The sequence below is a fragment of the Nomascus leucogenys genome, chromosome 3, assembly GCF_006542625.1.
Source record: "Nomascus leucogenys isolate Asia chromosome 3, Asia_NLE_v1, whole genome shotgun sequence".
NCBI classification, from domain to species: Eukaryota; Metazoa; Chordata; class Mammalia; order Primates; family Hylobatidae; genus Nomascus; species Nomascus leucogenys.
The window spans coordinates 16,607,438-16,627,049 of NC_044383.1; the positions used below are offsets into that span (position 1 = coordinate 16,607,438).

Below are 19,612 nucleotides of genomic sequence, written 5' to 3' on the forward strand. Positions count from 1 at the left end.
TTGCCTTTTATTTGCACGAGGCTTCAAGGATTTGCCTTCACAGTCTTCATTCTTGATTTAATTTGTATCAGTGGTTCTTAGATTCTGTAGCCCAGCGCTTCCCAATTGATGTGCCACTGCACCTTGATAAAGTGGCTTATGAGCATGCCAACGTTTTGATCCTGTCAGTGAGCAGCCTCATCCAATTACCTCAGTTTGCATACACATATTGTCATTTTCTTGGAGGCCATGATGTAAAAAAGGTTGGGAAGCAGTGTCTGCCAACTTCCCAGTCTGACCTCCTTTTATTATTGTGCCAAAACATTGTAATGAATGGGAAGAAGGAAGATGATATTTTGGAAAGGACCTTACTGTTGGACAATGTGTACCCGTTACTAATTTAAACCAAAACCAAAAATAAAGCCTACACTAAAAGAACCAGTTAATAGATTATCTGGAGGTGCTGATGGATTCAGAGCCACTTTCAGGACCATTATCTTTGTTTCTTGGTGTGCTCTGTTCCTCATTAGTGATTATTTACTGATGATTCTCTCCCTTCCCACTTAGAGGTGTTATTGGAAGACAATTCAACAATTATTTTTATTTTGGCTATTTCAGACATCTGAAAAGGCATAATGAACAAAATAATGGGGCTGAGTTCAGTGGCTCACGCCTGTAATCCTAGCACTTTGGGAGGCCGAGGCAGGAGGATCACTTGAGCCCAGGAGTTGGAGACCAGCAAGACCTCCTAGCATGACCTCGTCTCTCAAAAAAATTTTAAAAAATATTAGCCAGGCATGGTGGCATATGCCTGTAGTCCCAGCTACTCAGAGGGCTGAGGTGGGAGGATTGCTTGAGCCCAGGAGTTCGAGGCTGCACTGAGCTATGATTGTACTACCACCCTCCAGCCTGAGTGACAAACTGAGACCCTGTCTCTAAAAAAATTATTTTTAATGAACATCCATATACCTGCTACCCAACTTAATTCACAGAATATTAGCATAGTGATGAAAGCCCTGGTGTAACTTTCTAGTTGCATACTCCTTGCTCCCTGCCCAGTTTCCCTAAACAACCATTATTCTGAACTTGGTGTTTATCATGTCAGTGCATATATTTACATGTTCACTACAATGCATTTGAGTGTTTTTAAATATTATAAACATGCCTGCTTTCTAAATTCAATGTATTTGAGATTTATCTTCTACCTTGATATATGTAGCTTTACTTTATGTTCTTTTTTTTAAAAAAAAAAAAAACTTTTCTATAGTATTCTCTTTCGTTGATAGACATCAAAAGTTATTTCAGAAATTTAAATTTTTGTGGGAGTATTTATATGTATTTTATTTAAGCCAAGAGTCATCAAAGTTCAAAGTCTTATTTTAAAAGTTCATGTTCGTCTTACTTAAGTCAAAAATAATCAACATTTATTTATTTATTTATTTTTTATTTTTTTAAATTATTATACTTTAAGTCCTAGGGTACATGTGCACAATGTGCAGGTTTGTTACATATGTATACATGTGCCATGTTGGTGTGCTGCACCCATTAACTCGTCATTTACATTAGGTATATCTCCTAATGCTAATCAACATTTAAAATGAATACCAAAATTGAGTATCAGATCTTGACTAAATGATTCTTGTATTTTCTGGGTGATCTTTAGTTGGATTTTTGCATTAAAATATGAATCATGGCTGGGTATGGTGGCTCACACCTGTAATCCCAGCACTTCGGGAGGCTGAAGCAGGAGGATTGCTTGAGCCCAGGAGTTCAAGACCAGCCTAGGCAACATAGGAGACCCCATCTCTATATTCTTTTTCTTTTAAATTAAAAAAATATGTATCATTTACATTGGATGGCTAGCATACTGTCATGCTTAGGTGCCAATGCCAACTGGAATATACAAATAAGTTCTGTACCAGGTATACATCCTAACTTAAATAGCTATCCTTGAAGCAAAGAAGAGCTTTAATAAAAAGTCTTAACACATTGAAACCAATGTCTGCTTTAAATTGTAACTTCATGTTGAAAGTGGAACAGCAATTGAGTATCACACATTGCCATATGTCCTGTTTTACAATTTTTGATGTTTTCTCCCCTCAAAATTTCACATTTTTAGGTAAATAAAGTTAAACAAGAAAAGGCTGTTTTAAATTCAGAAGTTCTCGAACAGAGAAAAGTCTTAGAAAAATGCAATAGAGGTAAGTCTGTCCAGTCTTTTTTTCTCAAATACATATGCGGTTTGTTCTGTTTGCATATATTGTGTGTCATTTTACACCTGTGCCTAAGTATGACTGTAAATAAAATCTTCTCCTATATTGTGATTTTCTAGCATTGTGTCTCTCCCATTCCTATTGTTTTATTACCCAACTTAGAGTCTGGGGACATCTAAAAGTGATTTCACTTGAGGAACAAGGAACCTACTCATTTTGAAACTTCAAACCGAAATACTACTTCTGTCTTACATATATCCAGGGATCATGGCCATTTTAGCTCTCTCTTCAGCATTTATATATTTGGTAGGTTATTTAGTAAATCTCAATCCAGAAGAGGTTAGGCTGTCTACATGAAACGTGTAACATTATGTGATGAAATTTTAAATTAAGAGGATGTGGAAAATAGGACAAAGGAAAGTAAGAGTTACATTGATATACAAAGTGCATACTTGTTCTGAGGTCTTGCACATTTCCTGCCTGTATGTTTGAAATCTGGTTCTGAGCTGTCTGACAGTCAGTGCAATAAGAGATTGATGATCATTTAAATGAATCACATGAAAATGAACCTAATCATCAGGAAAAGCAGACCTGCTCTCCTGGTGAGAGGGAAATGTCTCCAGTGGCTATATCCAGAGAAAACTTTGTGTACTTTGGTCAACAGTGACTTTATCCACCTAGTTATAAAACACAGCATCAGCTCTCAGGGGGGCTGTTTCATGTATCTCCCAGTTTAAGACAAGGAAGTGATGCCAAAGTGTGGGTCTGCAAAAGTAATTCTGGGAGTGGTAGGAAGAACTTAATATACTTTCTGTTCTCTCTTTTTCCCTCAGTCACTCTCTTCCCTTGTTTAGAAGCTGCAACACTAACAGGAAACCTTTGCTACCCAGGGCCTTCCCTATTGTTATTGGTGGTAGCTGTAAATCTTTTTGTCATTCATCAACTGGGATTTTTTTTTTGTTAATAAAGGACCTTGTAGTTAAATGTGGGCAATATGCTGGATTGTAACATTTCTTCAAGTCTTTCTGTATTTAAAGATAGAAATGGTGTAGAATTTTCAGTCTTGATTCACTGTGCTAGGAAAAGCCTTCTGCAAGGATTAATCATGTAGATCTTGCCTTCAGAGAGCCCCCTGTCTAGGAAGAGAGAGAAATTATATAAATAAATACCTGACTAGGACCAACCTGATTTCTTTCAGATTCCAAGTCAGAAGGTCCAGGACACGTGAAAATTCCCTTTTTATTATAGTGTTCTGGACATAGAAAAGAGAGTCAATTATCTTGCCAGGGCTTCAGATAGTCATAGTGTTCTTTGTTTTCTTCGTGAAATTTCTTGTTTAAATAGGCTTGAAAATCATTTAGCTCTCAGGGACCTATAATTCACACCAAAAATCACCACTCTTATTGCTTTACTTACTAGTCTTTCATCTGAAGAGGCTGTAGATTTACAGAGTACAGAGTTTGAAATTCTATGTCATTACACAGCAAACCAGTCCTTAGCCAGTTAGGATTGAAGTGCCCTCGTGGAACAGTGTGTGAAGGCAGCTGTTAAGAGAGCCTTTTGAAAGATTTTGTTGGTATGACTCAGCTCAGGGTGGAGGTGACTCACCAGAAGTGGATGGACAGTGTGCTGTCTGCCCAGCTTGTGCCTAATATCTAATGGTGTCATCACACCCTCTGTCCTGTCATTATCACTATTTAACAAAATAGGCCACTGAATGTTGAAAATAGCAAAGAATTTATATTACTTTTATTTGACAGGACCTTTTGAAGCTTTCAGTCTTGCAGTAACTCCTTGGTACAAAGCTCTGATTCTTTGGTTCTGAATGCATCTAAGGCTGTTTCTGCCCTTTGTAAATATGGAGAACACTTAAAAATAACTTATATGTCCAGGCGCAGTGGCTTACACCTGTAATCCCAGCACTTTTGGAGGCGGAGGCAGGCGGATTACTTGAGATCAGGAGTTTGAGACCAGCCTGGCCAACATAGTAAAACCTCATCTCTACTGAAATACAAAAATTAGCCAGATATGGTGGCATGCACCTGTCTGTAATCCCAGCTACTCAGGAGGCTGAGGCAGGAGAATCACTTGAACCTAGGAGGTGGAGGTTGCAGTGAACCAAGATTGCACCACTGCATTCCAGCCTGGGTGACAGACATAGTGAGACTCCATCTCTCAAAAAATAAATAAATAAATAAAACATATATATATTATATATATAAATTATTTTATATCTATTATATATAAAAATTATTTTATATCATATATATAAACTATTTTTATATATTATATATTTTTATATAAAATATTTACATTTTATACATATGTATATACATAGACATAATTTATACATTTATTTACTTTAATATTATATATAATACATATATTTTTATACATAAAAATGTATATATTCAGGTAGTATACTTTTTTTGGTGGAAAATTTAGATTCATGTAAGGAAAGAAAAAAATCTCAACCTTTACAATCCAGAGATAAGCACTAGTAACATTTTAGTGTATATTCTTCCAATTTTAAAAAAACCTCTCTCTCTCTCTATATATATATATATTAAATTTTTTGTTAAATATGTTATATATATGGAAGACAGAGGAAATACCAGTAAAAGGAATCTCTTTATACTTGCTGGTACCTTACAAACCCATGAACATCCCTCTCTACTCTTACCCCTCCCTTGAATTTTTATTATTTCCTTTTATTTGTAGTTTTGCCAAATGTGTATATATCCCTAAACAACATTGTGTAATTTTGCATAATTTTGAACTCTATATAAATGGAATCATTTTTCCTGTAACCTTCTGCAACTGTTTGTGTTTGTGAGATTCATGCATGTGGACAGGCATAACTGTGTTATTTTGTTTTTGCTGCTATATACTATTCCATTAGATGACTACACTAAAATTATTTTAAGTAGTATCCTATTGGTAGACTTTGGGCTGTTTCCATATTTCTGCTATTCTGAGTCATGCTGTTATAAAAAATGTTAGACGTGTCATCGGGGGCACATGTCCAAGAGTTTCTCTAAGACACATGCCAAATGTAAAATTTTATCTTCAATTTTTTTTTTCACTGCGTACCAAATTTAATAAGACCATGCTTTAAAATTTTTACCAGTTGCCTCTTGGGTGGGTGTAAGAAGTGCTTTTACTCTCCATTTCCCTAATTCCTAATGAAGATGAGCATCTTTCCACATGTTCATTGGCCTTTTGTATATTTTCTATTCTGTGAAATGGCTGTTGACATGCTTTATCTGTGGCTTTTAAAGAACAAAAATGAATTCACTTTGCACTAATTTTTGCAATCTATTTTTAAAAATACATCACAGATGTCTTTCCATTTACTAAGTATGCTTCCACAATATAATTTTGATGGCAGAATAATATTTCTTGTACTACAATTTACTCATTCTTCAGTGTTAGAATATTATGTCATTTCACTTTTATCAGCAATGAGGTAGAGAGCATCCTTGCAACCAAATGTCTGTATATGCTCATGTGTTACAATCTTAGCATATGCATTCCTAGAAGTGGGATTATTCAAAGTGTCTGAATAGTTTTAGATTTTTGATTCACGTTGCCAAGTTGCTCTCCAAAAAGGTTTTATCAGTTTATATGCCAACCAGGAATGCATGAGGGTACCTGTATGCTAGTATGAAGAATCTTTTCAACATTGTTTTTCATCCATATTCCTGATTATTTGTGTGACTTATTGTCTGGGTTTTTTTTCCTTTATCTTCTTAAGTGTCCATGTTAGCTGTAGAAGAGTATGAGGAGATGCAAGTAAACCTGGAGCTGGAGAAGGACCTTCGAAAGAAAGCAGAGTCATTTGCACAAGAGGTGGGTATCTTGTAAAAATCTTATTTTTTTCTTGAGACAGAGTCTCGCTCTGTCACCAGGCTGGAGTGCGGTGGCGCAGTCTCGGCTCACTGCAACCTCCGACTCCCTGATTCAAGCGATTCTTGTGCCTCAGCCTCCCGAGTAGCTGGGATTACAGGCACATGCCACCGTGCTCAGCTGATTTTTGTATTTTTAGTAGAGATGGGGTTTCACCATATTGGCCAGGATGGTCTTGATCTCCTGATCTCGTGATCTGCTCGCCTTGGCCTCCCAAAGTGCTAGGAGATTACAGGCGTGAGCCACCGTGCTCAGCCGTAAAAACCTTTTGAATTTTTATTTTGTAAGGGACCTTGCAGATGACATATCAGACAAATTCTTGAGGTTGAATAAGAACTTACCAGTTTGAATTAAGGATCTGCTGGTTTAGGGAGGCAGATATAGAATAGTATCAAGTTCATTGTCAAAACATCTGGGCTCAAATCTTGGCCATGTCAGTTACTAGTTGTATGACCTCTGAGCAATTCTTCAGCCTCTCAGGGCTTCACTTTTACCATCTGTAAAATGGACAATAATACAGACCTGACCAAGTGGATTTTAATGGCAAAATTTTAAAAAAATGTTGTATAAACTATAAAATGCTATGTAAGGGAAAGGAATCGCATTTGGAGATAACCCATGACTTGTGATGGAAAGTCCAACTTGGGTACAAGATGCCTGTACATTTCAAATAGGCTTAAAATCTGGGATGTATCTCATATACCATCTCAGATAATAGTATTATGGTATCAGTATTTCTCTTTAGCCGTTGTGCAGTGCTGTCATTATGCCAGGAAAGTCTTCCACTGGCTGTGGAACACTGCCATGTAGTACATTCATTATCTCAGCGTTTCACCAGCCTACTGATCTTCTTCTCATGTTAGAGATCAGCTTTGAGCATCTCTTGTTCCAGCTTACCTGTTGACATGCAGTCATTGGGTCTTCCATGGCCTTGGGGCTGGGTTCCAGGGGCATGAGGAGTTCACCAGTCGGCTAAACTCAAAAGCTGGTCTGCAATGACATCTCCATCCTGTAGGTGTAGTTTGAATTTGTGTGCATACTGTGGGTTGAAGGGAAATAGCTCAGGAAATGTAAAACAGTCCTAGGTAGAGGTATCCAAGGCAGAGAAGGAAGACAAAGCCTGGCATTAGGGGAATGACATCTGTAAATCCAATGATGGTTTTGTGGAGGTCTTTCTGTGCTTGAGCGTAGCTGTGCTGGCAATGAACTCTACCAAAGGTTTAGGCCAAGTAGATCTGATTTGAAATATTATGATTCGTTTTATTTAGAGAATTTAATGAAGGTGAGTAAATATTTTTCTCTTATTACTTGGAAGAAAGAAAAAAGAACTGAAGTGTGTCAGAGCCCTCTGGAAAACGTTGCAGCAATATAAATAATGCAATGAAATAAACAGTGGAGGGGGAGGGGAAGCAGGGATAATGTCAAGATGGCTTTGTTGCAAAACTGGAAAGGTCGGCTGATTTTGACCTGAATAGCAGGTCTCATTTCAAGACATGTTCAGTTTTCCATCTGTTGTTTGCACAATGATGTTAGAATACAAAGCAGCTCAAAGAAAAACTTGAAGGCCATGTAGTAGCAGAGAAGACAGTTGGAAGAAGCAAGGTTGCAGTAAGAAGACAAAAATGAATGATTGACTCTGCTATTCACCTGGTCTTTAGTTTTAATGGTTGGTGGAAACAATGATGCTGACATGTTAACCCAGAATGAGGAGGTAGAAGTTTGAGGAGAGAAAGAAAGCAAGAGCAATGGTACTTATGTTATTGGCAGCATAAATATTTGCAGTGGCACTCAACAATTTTACAATGTCTAGATTCAATCTACACAATAGTGAGAAGAAAACATTTTTTAAAAAAATAGCACCAGATTGGAACTAGTATATTTTCCTTTTTACAAAGTTTACACATTCTCAGGTTTTCAACAGATAAGTACTGCACAAAGACACATAACTTAGTTTAACAACGGAGTCCCATTGTTTTGCATTTTACTTACCTCTTAGGGCATGCAGCAAACATCTTACTGTGCCAGACACTGTGCTGACATTGGGAATCCAATGGTGAAGAAAGCAAATATGAGCCCTGCCCTCTTGGAGCTTATAGTCTAGAGCCTTAGAAATCAATTTTTAAGGTTAATTTACTTTATATTTTTAATTAAAAAGGAGTATGTGTGCTTTGCACAAAGATACAAATATTTTCTAAATGTATAAAATAAAAACTGAAAGTTACCCCCCACTCTTAACTCCCACTAGTTCATTTAAAAAACAAAACCAAAAACATAATCCCCCTCAACAAGAAAACTATCAGTTGTCTTCATAACTATATTAAAATTTTAAATTTCTTCAACATAATTAAATTTTTTGGCCAGGCATGGTGGCTCACGTCTGTAATCCTAGCATTTTGGGAGGCCGAGGCAGGGGGATCACTTGAGGCCAGGAGTTCAAGACCAACCTGGCCAACATAGTGAAACCCCATCTCTACTAAAAATACAAAAATTAGCCAGGCGTGGTGGTGAGTGCCTGTAGTCCCAGCTACTCGGGAGGCTGAGGCAGGAGAATCACTTGAACCTGAGAGGCAGAGGTTGCAGTGAGCCGAGATTGTGCCACTGCACTCCAGCCTGGGCGCCAGAGCAAGACTCCGTCTCAAAAAAAAAAAAAAAAAAAAAAATTACTGTAATCATAACAATTCATTTTAATTAAATCACTGGTCTGAAGCTTAAGATACTGTGATGAAATATTGATTACTTTTTCTTAGAATGCTGAAGCTGCGTCTCACCCTTCTCCAGCCAAGTGTACGTGCACATACTCTCCCTCACTGCAGTCTCTGTACCTCTCACTGTCACACAAATGGAAGAAGAATGTGGGTTTCATGTGTATACAATTGTTTATTTACCTGTTTGACTTTGTAATATGTTTTAATTCTGCAGAAGAACCCTGTTGTAGTTTTGTAGGCTTTTCATAAATCCCTGCATAGGCAAAGAAGGAAAGCTTCTGACCTTTTTTTTCCCTCTCATAGGAAGACATACTGGGAAGAAAATGTTAGTGTTTTAGTATAGTGTATTCATGACTTGACTTTGATGTGGAAATCGGTACTGATCAAGAGCTTAAGGATTGTATAAATCATTAAAGCTGTGGTCTTGCCACATGGAGGTTGATGGAAAATATTTTTGTCCTGAGTTTTATTTGCTGACTTTTTCTGGTTACATGGTGGGTGAAGTTGTTGAACAAACTAACATGAGGGCTGTAGCAAATCATTTTACAGTTCAGAGTCTTCAGTTAAGTTACAATGTAAATTTTAAAATGCTGCTAAAAATCTGAAAAGGTGAAGCTCTGCTATAAAATTGGTAGGCCAGGTTTCAGGGTTTACAAAAACATTTCATACTTGGAATCACTCACTGGCCAAATTGGGTAGAGTGTTAAGGAAAAGAAATAACAGGTGAATAGAAATTAATGTTATTTTCAATCATATAAAGTTGTGAGGATTTGATGAATAACACATATAAATTGCTTTATACAGTGCTCAATAAAAGTATACTGTCTCCCTTCTCCCTTTACCCTTCTACTGTTAACTACTTTTATCACTGGGGAGAAAATAATTAGTTTAAAACAAAACATTAGATATAGTAAATAGTAGAGGAACTTAGCCAGATGGTTAAGAGCTTGGGCATGTAAATCAGATATGGGTTTAAGTCCTGGTCTTACCACTTAACCATGTGTGTTCTTGGGAAAGTTGCTTAACTTCTTTGAGCCTCAGTTACCTTAATCAGTAAAATTGATGACAGTAGTGTCTACTTGATAGTGTTGTTTTAAGAATTATATGATATAATGAATGTAAAATTATTCCCACCATATCTATCACATAGTGTTTAGTAAATGTTACCTGTTCATAGTAGAAGCACTTTAACAGGATTGATGTAAGGATTAAAATAATGCATATGAAATATTTAGTGGAGTACACGAGGTAAGTTATTGAGAAATATTAGCTACTACTATTAATATTAATGTATCTTAAGGCAATAATAAAATATTAAAAACTGAAGAATAAGATCAGCTTGTTGTATAAATATCTTGTTGGGGCAGGAGTAAAGGTATTAAAGATTATATAAAAGGAATGAAATCATACCAATCACTACTTCTAAGACTTATGCAAGTCAGAATTTGCCTTTAATGTTTTAATAAAAATTCCATGTACTTTTCTTTTGCTGAAGTTACAGTTGAGGAGATATGTGAGATTGATTGATATATACATACTTGTAACAAACTTTTGCAGATGTTCATTGAGCAAAACAAGCTAAAGAGACAAAGCCACCTTCTGCTGCAGAGCTCCGTCCCTGATCAGCAGCTTTTGAAAGCTTTAGATGAAAATGCAAAACTCACCCAGCTCCTTGAAGAAGAGAGAATTCAGCATCAACAAAAGGTAACCCATTTTCTTCTGGAGTCTTAGGTACACACACACATACATGCATACACACATATATTTAAGATGAAGGGCGTCAGTGGAGTCAGTCCAGTCATTTACTGTTTCATATTTTGCCTTAGTTACTAAGTCCTTCCAACCACCTTTTAGAAAAAAATAACTAAATGAACTTAATGTTGTGAAACTGAAATTTGTAACACGCTATTGTAGACTTTATAATAATCTTTAAACTGTCCAAAGGGTCGGAAGAAGCAAGGGAAAGAGGTATAAGTCAAAACGAGCTTGGATAAGGCAAAGTCTGGAAATTCGATTTTTGGAAACGTATTTTTTGGAGACTGCACACAGTAAGAGGCTGTATTCATCTCAGAGCACTTGTTGGAGGGCATAGGTTTTATTCAAAGAAAATGACAGTCCATATTAGTAGTAATTGTTTGCTTAGAGAAAATTTCTGATTTTGTAAACTTGCACAAATGTGTATGTTTAAAGACTTCCTAAGTCGTTATTTCAATTTGATGAGTGGAGCTATTCCAGCTGACACAGCCTACCTCTGTGTGCCAAGAAGAAAGGATAGTCATTGTGGTAGGTGAGAGGAGAATGCGGGAGAGGAGAAGCAAAGAAGTGGAACAAAGACTTTCAAATTAAAGAGAACACTTAAGAAAAATTACATCAATGTTTATACTACTTACAATGTACCTCATTTGGGAAGGAAAGGCTGTTAGCTGCTACTTGTTATCACCTGTCAAAGCCTCTGTGGCAACAGTATTGATATTTAATCCTTGTAAGTTCTGAAGTTTTTACAAACTTGGTGGTGAGGTTGAGTTGATTTGTTTTGCCTCAATAAGAAATGTTAATATATGGTAGCTGGTAAGATGGCCGAATAGGAACAGCTCCGGTCTGCAGTTCCGAGCGAGATCAACGCAGAAGGCGGGTAATTTCTGCATTGGGTACCTGGCTCATCTCACTGGGACTGGTTAGACAGTGAGTGCAGCCCATGAAGGGCGAGCTGAAGCAGGGTGGGGTGTCACCTCACCCGGGAAGTGCGGGGGGTTGGGGAACTCCCTCTCCTAGCCAAGGGAAGCCATGAGAGACTCTGCTGTGAGGAACGGTGTGCTCCAGCCCAGATACTACGCTTTTCCCACGGTCTTTGCAACCCACAGACCAGGAGATTCCCTTGGGTGCCTACACCACCAGGGCCCTGGGATTCAAGCACAAAACTGGGTGGCCATTTGGGCAGACACCAAACTAGCTGCAGGAGTGTTTTTTCATACTCCAGTGGCACCTGGAACACCAGCAATACAGACCCATTCACTCCCCTGGAAAGGGGGCAGAAGCCAGGGAGCCAAGTGGTCTAACCCAGCAGATCCCACCCCCACGGAGCCCAGCAAGCCAAGATCCACTGGCTTGAAATTCTCGCTGCCAGCACAGCAGTCTGAGGTCAACCTGGGACACTCGAGCTTGGTGGAGGGCAGGGTGTCTGCCATTACTGAGGCTTGAGTAGGCGGGTTTCCCCTCACAGTGTAAACAAAGCCACCAGGAGGTTCGGACTGGGCGGAGCCAAATGCAGCTCCACCAAGCTGCTGTAGTTAGACTGCCTCTCTAGATTCCTCCTCTCTGGGCAGAGCATCTCTGAAAGAGAGGCAGCAGCCCCAGTCAGGGGCTTATAGATAAAATTCCCATCTCCCTGGGACAGAGAACCTAGGGGAGGAGGCGGCTGTGGACACAGCTTCAGCAGACTTAAATGTTCCTGCCTGCCAGCTCTCAAGAGAGCAGCAGATTTCCCAGCACAGCGCTTGAGCTCTGCTAAGGGACAGACTGCCTCCTCAAGTGGATCCCTGACCCCCGTGCCTCCTGAATGGGAGACACCTCCTAGCAGGAGTCTACAGACACCTCATACAGGAGAGCTCCAGCTGGCATCTGGCGGGTGCCCTTCTGGGATGAAGCTTCCAGAGAAAGGAACAGGCAGAAATCTTTGCTGTTTTGCAGCCTCCACTGATGATATACCAGGCAAGCAGGGTCGGCAGTGGACCTCCAGCAAACTCCAGCAGACCTGCAGCAGAGGGGCCTGACTGCTAGAAGGAAAACTTAACAAACAGAAAGGAATACATCAACATCAACAAAAGGACATCCACACAAAAACCCCATCCAAAGGTTACCAACATCAAAGACCAAAGGTAGATAAATCCACAAAGATGAGGAAAAACTAGTGCAAAAAGGCTGAAAATTCCAAAAACCAGAATGCCTCTTGTCCTCCAAAAGATCACAACTCCTCACCAGCAAGGGAACAAAACTAGACAGAGAATGAGTTTGACAAATTGACAGAAGTAGGCTTCAGAAGGTGGTTAATAACAAACTCCTCCGAGTTAAAGGAGCATGTTCTAACCCAATTCAAGGAAGCCAAGAACCTTGATAAAAGGTTAGAGGAATTGCTAACTAGAAAAACCAGTTTAGAGAAGAACATAAGTGACCTGATGGAACTGAAAAAAAACAGCAGGAGAACTTGGTGAAGCGTACACAAGTATCAGTAACCGAATCGATCAAGCAGAAGACAAGATATCAGAGATTGAAGATCAACTTAATGAAATAAAGCATGAAGACAAGATTACTGAAAAAAGACTGAAAAGGAATGAACAAAGCCTCCAAGAAATATGGGACTATGTGAAAAGACCAAACCTACGTTTGATTGGTGTACTGGAAAGTGATGGGGAGAATGGAACCAAGTTGGAAAACACTCTTCAGGATATTATCCAGGAGAACTTCCCCAACCCAGCAAGACAGGCCAACATTCAAATTCAGGAAACACAGAGAACACCACAAAGATACTCCTCGAGAAGAGCAACCCCAAGACACATAATCATCAGATTCACCAAGGTTGAAATGAAGGAAAAAATGTTAAGGGCAGCCAGAGAGAAAGGTTGGGTTACCCACAAAGGGAAGCCCAGCAGACTAACAGTGGATCTGTCTACAGAAACCCTACAAGCCAGAAGAGAGTGGGGGCCAATATTCAACATTCTTAAAGACAAGAATTTTCAACCTAGAATTTCATATCCAGCCAAACTAAGCTTCCTAAGCAAAGGAGAAATAAAATCCTTTACAGACAAACAAATGCCGAGAGATTTTGTCACCACCAGCCCTGCCTTATAAGAGTTCCTGAAGGAAGCACTAAACATGGAAAGGAAAAACTGGTACCAGCTACTGCAAAAACATACCAAATTGTAAAGACTAATGACACTATGAAGAGACTGCATAAACTAATAGCAAAATAACCAGCTAGCATCATAATGACAGGATCAAATTCACACATAACAATATTAACCTTAAATGTAAGTGGGATAAATGCCCCCAATTAAAAGACACAGACTGGCAAATTGAATAAAGAGTCAAGACCCATCGGTGTGTTGTATTCAGGAGACCCATCTCACGTGTAAAGACACATAGGCTTAAAATAAAGGGATGGAGGCATATTTACTAAGTAACTGGAAAGCAAAAAAAAGCAGGGGTTGCAATCCTACTCTCTGATAAAACAGACTTTAAGCCAACAAAGATGAAAAGAGACAAAGAAGGGCATTACACAATGGTAAAGGTATTAATGTAACAAGAAGAGCCAACTATCCTAAATATATATGCACCCAATACAGGAGCACCCAGATTCATAAAGCAAGTTCTTAGAGACATACAAAGAGATACAGACTCCCACACAGTAATAGTGGGAGACTTTTAACACCCCACTGTCAATATTAGATCAACGAGACAGAAAATTAACAAGGATATTCAGGACTTGAACTCAGCTCTGGACCAAGCAGACCTAATAGACATCTACAGACCTCTCCATCCCAAATCAACAGAATATATATTCTTCTCAGGACCACATCGTACTTATTCTAAAATTGAGCACATAATTGGATGTAAAACACTCCTTGGCAAATGCAAAAGAATGGAAATCATAAAGTCTCTCAGACCACAGTGCAATCAAATTAGAACTCAGAATTAAGAAACTCACTCAAAACTGCACAACTACCTGGAAACTGAACAACCTGCTTCTTAATGACTACTGAGTAAATAATGAAATTAAGGCAGAAATAAATAAGTTCTTTGAAACCAATGAGAACAGAGATACAACATACCAGAATCTTTGGGACACAGCTAAAGCAGTGTTTAGAGGGAAATTTATAGCACTAAATGCCCACAGGAGAAAACAGGGAAGATCTAAAATCGACACCCTAATATCACAATTAAAAGAATTAGAGAAGCAAGAGCAAACAAATTCAAAAGCTAGCAGAAGGCAAGAAATAACTAAGATCAGAGCAGAACTGAAGGAGATAGAGACACGAAAAACCCTTCGAAAAAATCAATAAATCCAGGAGCTGGTTTTTTGAAAAGATTAACAAAATAGGTAGACCACTAGCCCAACTAATAAAGAAGAAAAGAGAGAAGAATCAAATAGACACAATAAAAATGTAAAGGGGAGATCACCACCAATCCCACAGAAATACAGAGAATACTATAAATACCTGTACACAAATAAACTAGAAAATCTAGAAGAAATGGATAAATTGCTGGACACATACACCCTCCCAAGACTAAATCAGGAAGAAATTGAATCCCTGAATAGACCAATAACAAGTTCCGAAATTGAGGAAGTAATTAATAGCCTGCCAACCAAAAAAAGCCCAGGATCAGATGGATTCACAGCTGAATTCTACCAGAGGTACCAAGAGGAACTGGTACCATTCCTTCTAAAACTATTCCAAGCAATAGAAAAAGAGGAACTCCTCCCTAACTCATTTTATGAGGCCAGCATCATCCTGATACCAAAACCTGGCAAAAATACAACAAAAAAAGAAAATTTCAGGCTAATATCCCTGATGAACATCAATGTGAAAATCCCCAATAAAATACTGGCAAACCGAATCCAGCAGCACATCCAAAAGCTTATCTACCACAATCAAGTCAGCTTCATCCCTGGGATACAAGGCTGGTTCAACATACACAAATCAATAAACGTAATCCATCATATAAATAGAACCAATGACAAAAACCACATGATTATCTCAATAGATGCAGAAAAGGCCTTCGATAAAATTCAACACCCCTTCATGCTAAATTTTAGTCTTAGTAAACTAGGTATTGATGGAACGTATCTCAAAATAATAAGAACTATTTATGACAAACCCAATGCCAATGTCATACTGAATGAGCAAAAGCTGGAAGCATTTCCTTTGAAAACTGGCACATGACAAGGATGCCCTCTCTCACCACTCCTATTCAACATAGTATTGGAAGTTATTGCCAGGGCAATCAGGCAAGGGAAAGAAATAAAGGGTATTCACATAGGAAGAGAGGAAGTCAAGTTGTCTCTGCAGATGACATGATTGTATATTTAGAAAACCCCATCGTTTCAGCCCAAAATCTCCTTAAGCTGATAAGCAACTTCAGCAAAGTCTCAGGATACAAAATCGGTGTGCAAAAATCACAAGCTTCCTATACATCCATAATAGACAAATAGCCAAATCATGAGTGAACTCCCATTCACCATTGCTACAAAGAGAATAAAATACCTAGGAATACAACCTACAAGGGTTGTGAAGGACCTCTTCAAGGACAGCTACAAACCACTGCTCAAGGAAATAAGAGAGGACACAAACAAATGGAAAAACATTCCATACTCATGGATAGGAAGAATCAATATCGTGAAAATGGCTATACTGCCCAAAGTAATTTATGGATTCAATGCTATCCCCATCAAGCTACCATTGACTTTCTTCACAGAATTAGAAAAACGTACTTTAAATTTCATATGGAACCGAAAAAAAAGCCCATATTGCCAAGACAGTCCAAAGCAAAAAGAACAAAGCTGGAGTCATCACACTGCCTGGCTTCAAACTATGCTACAAGGCTACAGTAACCAAAACAGCATGGTACTGGTACCAAAACAGATATATAGACCAATGGAACATAGGAGAGCCCCCAGAAATAATGCCACACATCTACAACCATCTGATCTTTGACAAACCTGACAAAAACAAGCAATGGAGAAAGGATTCCCTATTTAATAAATGGTGTTGGGAAAACGGGCTGGCCGTATGTGGAAAGCTGAAACTGGACCTCTTCCTTACACCTTATACAAAAATTAACTCAAGGTGAATTAAAGACTTAAATGTAAGACCTAAAACCATAAAAACCCTAGGAGAAAATCTAGGCAATACCATTCAGGACATAGGCATGGGCAAAGACTTCATGACTAAAACACCAAAAGCAATGGCAACAAAAGCCAAAATTGACAAATGGGATCAATTAAACTAAAGAACTTATGCACAGCAAAAGAAACTATCATCAGAGTGAACAGGCAATCTACAGAATGGGAGAAAATTTTTGCACTCTATCCTTCTGGCAAGGGGCTAATATCCAGAATTTACAAGGAACTTAAACAAATTCACAAGAAAGAAACAATCTCATCAAAAAGTGGGCAAAGTATATGAACAGACACTTCTCAAAAGAAGATGTTTATGTGGCCAACAAACATAGGAAAAAAAGTTCATCATCACTGGTCATTAGAGAAATGCAAATCAAAACCACAATGAGATACCATCTTATGCCAGTTAGAATGGCAATCATTAAAAAGTCAGGAAACAACGGATGCTGGAGAAGATGTGGAGAAATAGGAATGCTTTTACACTGTTGGTGGGCATATAAATTAGTTCAACCATTGTGGAAGACAGTGTGGCGATTCCTCAAGGATCTAGAACCAGAAATACCATTTAACCTAGCAATCCCATTACTAGGTATATACCCAAAGGATTATAAATCATTCTACTATAAAGACACATGCACACATATGTTTATTGCAGCACTATTCATAATAGAAAAGACTTGGAACCAACCCAAATGCCCATCGACGATCGATTGGATAAAGAAAATGCGGCACATATACACCGTGGAATACTACGCAGCCATAAAAAAGGATGCGTTTGTGTCCTTTGCAGAGACACAGATGAAGCTGGAAACCATCATTTTCAGCAAACTAACACAGGAACAGAAAACCAAACACTGCATGTACTCACTTATAAGTGGGAGTTGAACAATGAGAACACATGGACACAGGGAGGGGAACATCACACACCGGGGCCTGTCGGGGGGTGGGGGCAAGAGGAGGGATAGCATTAGGAGAAATACCTAATGTAGATGACAGGTTGATGGGTGCAGCAAACCACCATGGCACATGTATACCTATGTAACAAACCTGCACATTCTGCACATGTATCCCAGAACTTAAAGTATAATAAATAAATAAATAATAAAAATAATTTTAAAAAGGAAATGTTGATATATATGTAGAGCACCTCTGGATGGACAGGTGGTAACAGTCCCCTGGGAAAGAGAACTAGAGAATAGGGTGGGAGGGAAAGAATTTCATTCTTTCGTTTGTCACCATGTGTAGGAATTACCTTTTCAAGAAAAGAGAAAAAAAGAATGTGTTTTTGTTTCAGTTTGTGCTAGAATTTAACTTTTGGTTCTGAAAAGTCCAGCTACTTACAGTTAAATCATTTAGCAAATAATACATGCCTAGAACCTACTGAATTGAGCTGAGGTATAGGACTAAATTGTTGTATATATACCTTGTTGGGTACTGAAGAGTAAAGTTATCAATGAAATTATAACAATCACTACTTCTAAAACTGTTATACTCTCTGTATATACAGTTATCTTACAGTCTTTCATGTACAGGTGATCCTTATGGGGTTATGTCCTGATAAACCCATGCTAGTTGAAAATATTGTAAATCAGAAATAATATACCTAACCTACTGAATATCATAGTTTAGCCTAGCCTACCTTAAACGTGCTCAGAACACTTACATTAGCCTACAATTGGGCAGAGTCAACTGGAAACACAGTATACTCTAGAGCATCAATCCCCAATCTTTTTGGCCCTAGGGACCAGTTTCATGGAAGACAATTTTTCCATGGACTGGGGAGGGAAGAGGGTGGGGGATGGTTTTGGAATGAAACTGTACCACCTCAGATTATCAGGCATTAGATTCTCATAAAGAGCGGCCAACCTAGATCCCACACATATGCAGTTCACAGTAGGGTTCGCAGTCCTGTGAGAGTCTATTGCCGCTGCTGATCTAACGAGGTGGAGCTCAGGCGGTAATGCTTGCTCATGCCTGCTGCTAACCTTCTATGCAGCCTGGTTCCTAACAGGCCATGGACCAGTACCAGTCCAAGATCCGGGGGTTGGGGACCCCTGCTCTAGAGTATCAGTTATTTACTCGCATGATCATGTGACTGACTGGGAGCTGTGGCTGGCTGCCGCTGCAGGGGATTGTGAGAGAGTATCTTATTACATATTGCAAGCCTGGGAAAAGATCAAAATCCAGAATTTGAAGTATGGTTTGTATTGAATGCATGTCGCTTTCACACCATTGTAAAGTCGAAAAACTGTATCTCGAACCATCCTAAGTTGGGGACCATCTGTATGTGGCTTAAAATGTTTCTTAGCTGTCTGTAAGTTCCCTTGTAGATGCAGCAGTCTTTTAAGCACAGCATATGGTTTTTGCAATTATAAAAATAACATATGCTCCTTATAATACATTTTTAAAATATAGCAAAAGTTAAAGAAGATTAACCAAGTATCCCATATTTTGGTGCATAGCTGAACTTTCTGTAAATATATAACTTTATAAATATAGTTTGTTTAAATTGAATCATACCATGCATACTATTTTATGCCCTGATGTTTTTTCCATTGGTAATATATCTTCTCATGTCAGTATATAGTAAGCTATGTGATTTAAAATAGTTGCATAGTATTTCATTGAATAAACATGCCATAATTTATTAAATCAAAAATATTGGTGGACATTTAGGTTATTTGCAACTTTTTGCTATTGTAAAAAACACTTCAGGCCAGGTGTGATGGCTCACGCCTGTAATCTCAGCACCTTGGGAAGCCGAAGCAGGTGGATCACTTAAGGCCAGGAATTTGAAACCAGCCTGGCCAACGTGGTGAAACCCCGTCTCTACTAAAAATACAAAAATTAGCTGGGTGTGGTGACATGTGCCTGTAGCCGCAGCTACTCAGGAGGCTGAAGCACAAGAATTG

General features: G+C 38.5%; 1 protein-coding gene and 1 long non-coding RNA gene across 7 annotated transcripts in view; both read left to right on the forward strand.

The window, feature by feature from the left end:
• Positions 1-19,612, forward strand: part of SHTN1 (shootin 1) — a 122,497-nt gene that overhangs the window by 54,361 nt on the left and 48,524 nt on the right. For all 6 annotated transcript variants that reach the window (XR_004028664.1, XM_003254996.4, XM_030806519.1 and 3 more), the window contains exons 7-9: positions 2,099-2,180; positions 5,950-6,044; positions 10,364-10,510. Coding sequence is in view for 5 of the 6 variants with exons in the window: in XM_003254996.4 (XP_003255044.2) it covers positions 2,099-2,180; positions 5,950-6,044; positions 10,364-10,510 (324 nt within the window). In the remaining variant the exon portion in view is untranslated. The remainder of the gene's footprint in view (positions 1-2,098; positions 2,181-5,949; positions 6,045-10,363; positions 10,511-19,612) is intronic.
• On the forward strand, positions 10,797-18,382 carry LOC115833236. Its single transcript, XR_004028665.1, has 3 exons — positions 10,797-10,806; positions 17,977-17,981; positions 18,293-18,382. It is a non-coding gene; the product is annotated as an uncharacterized LOC115833236 (long non-coding RNA).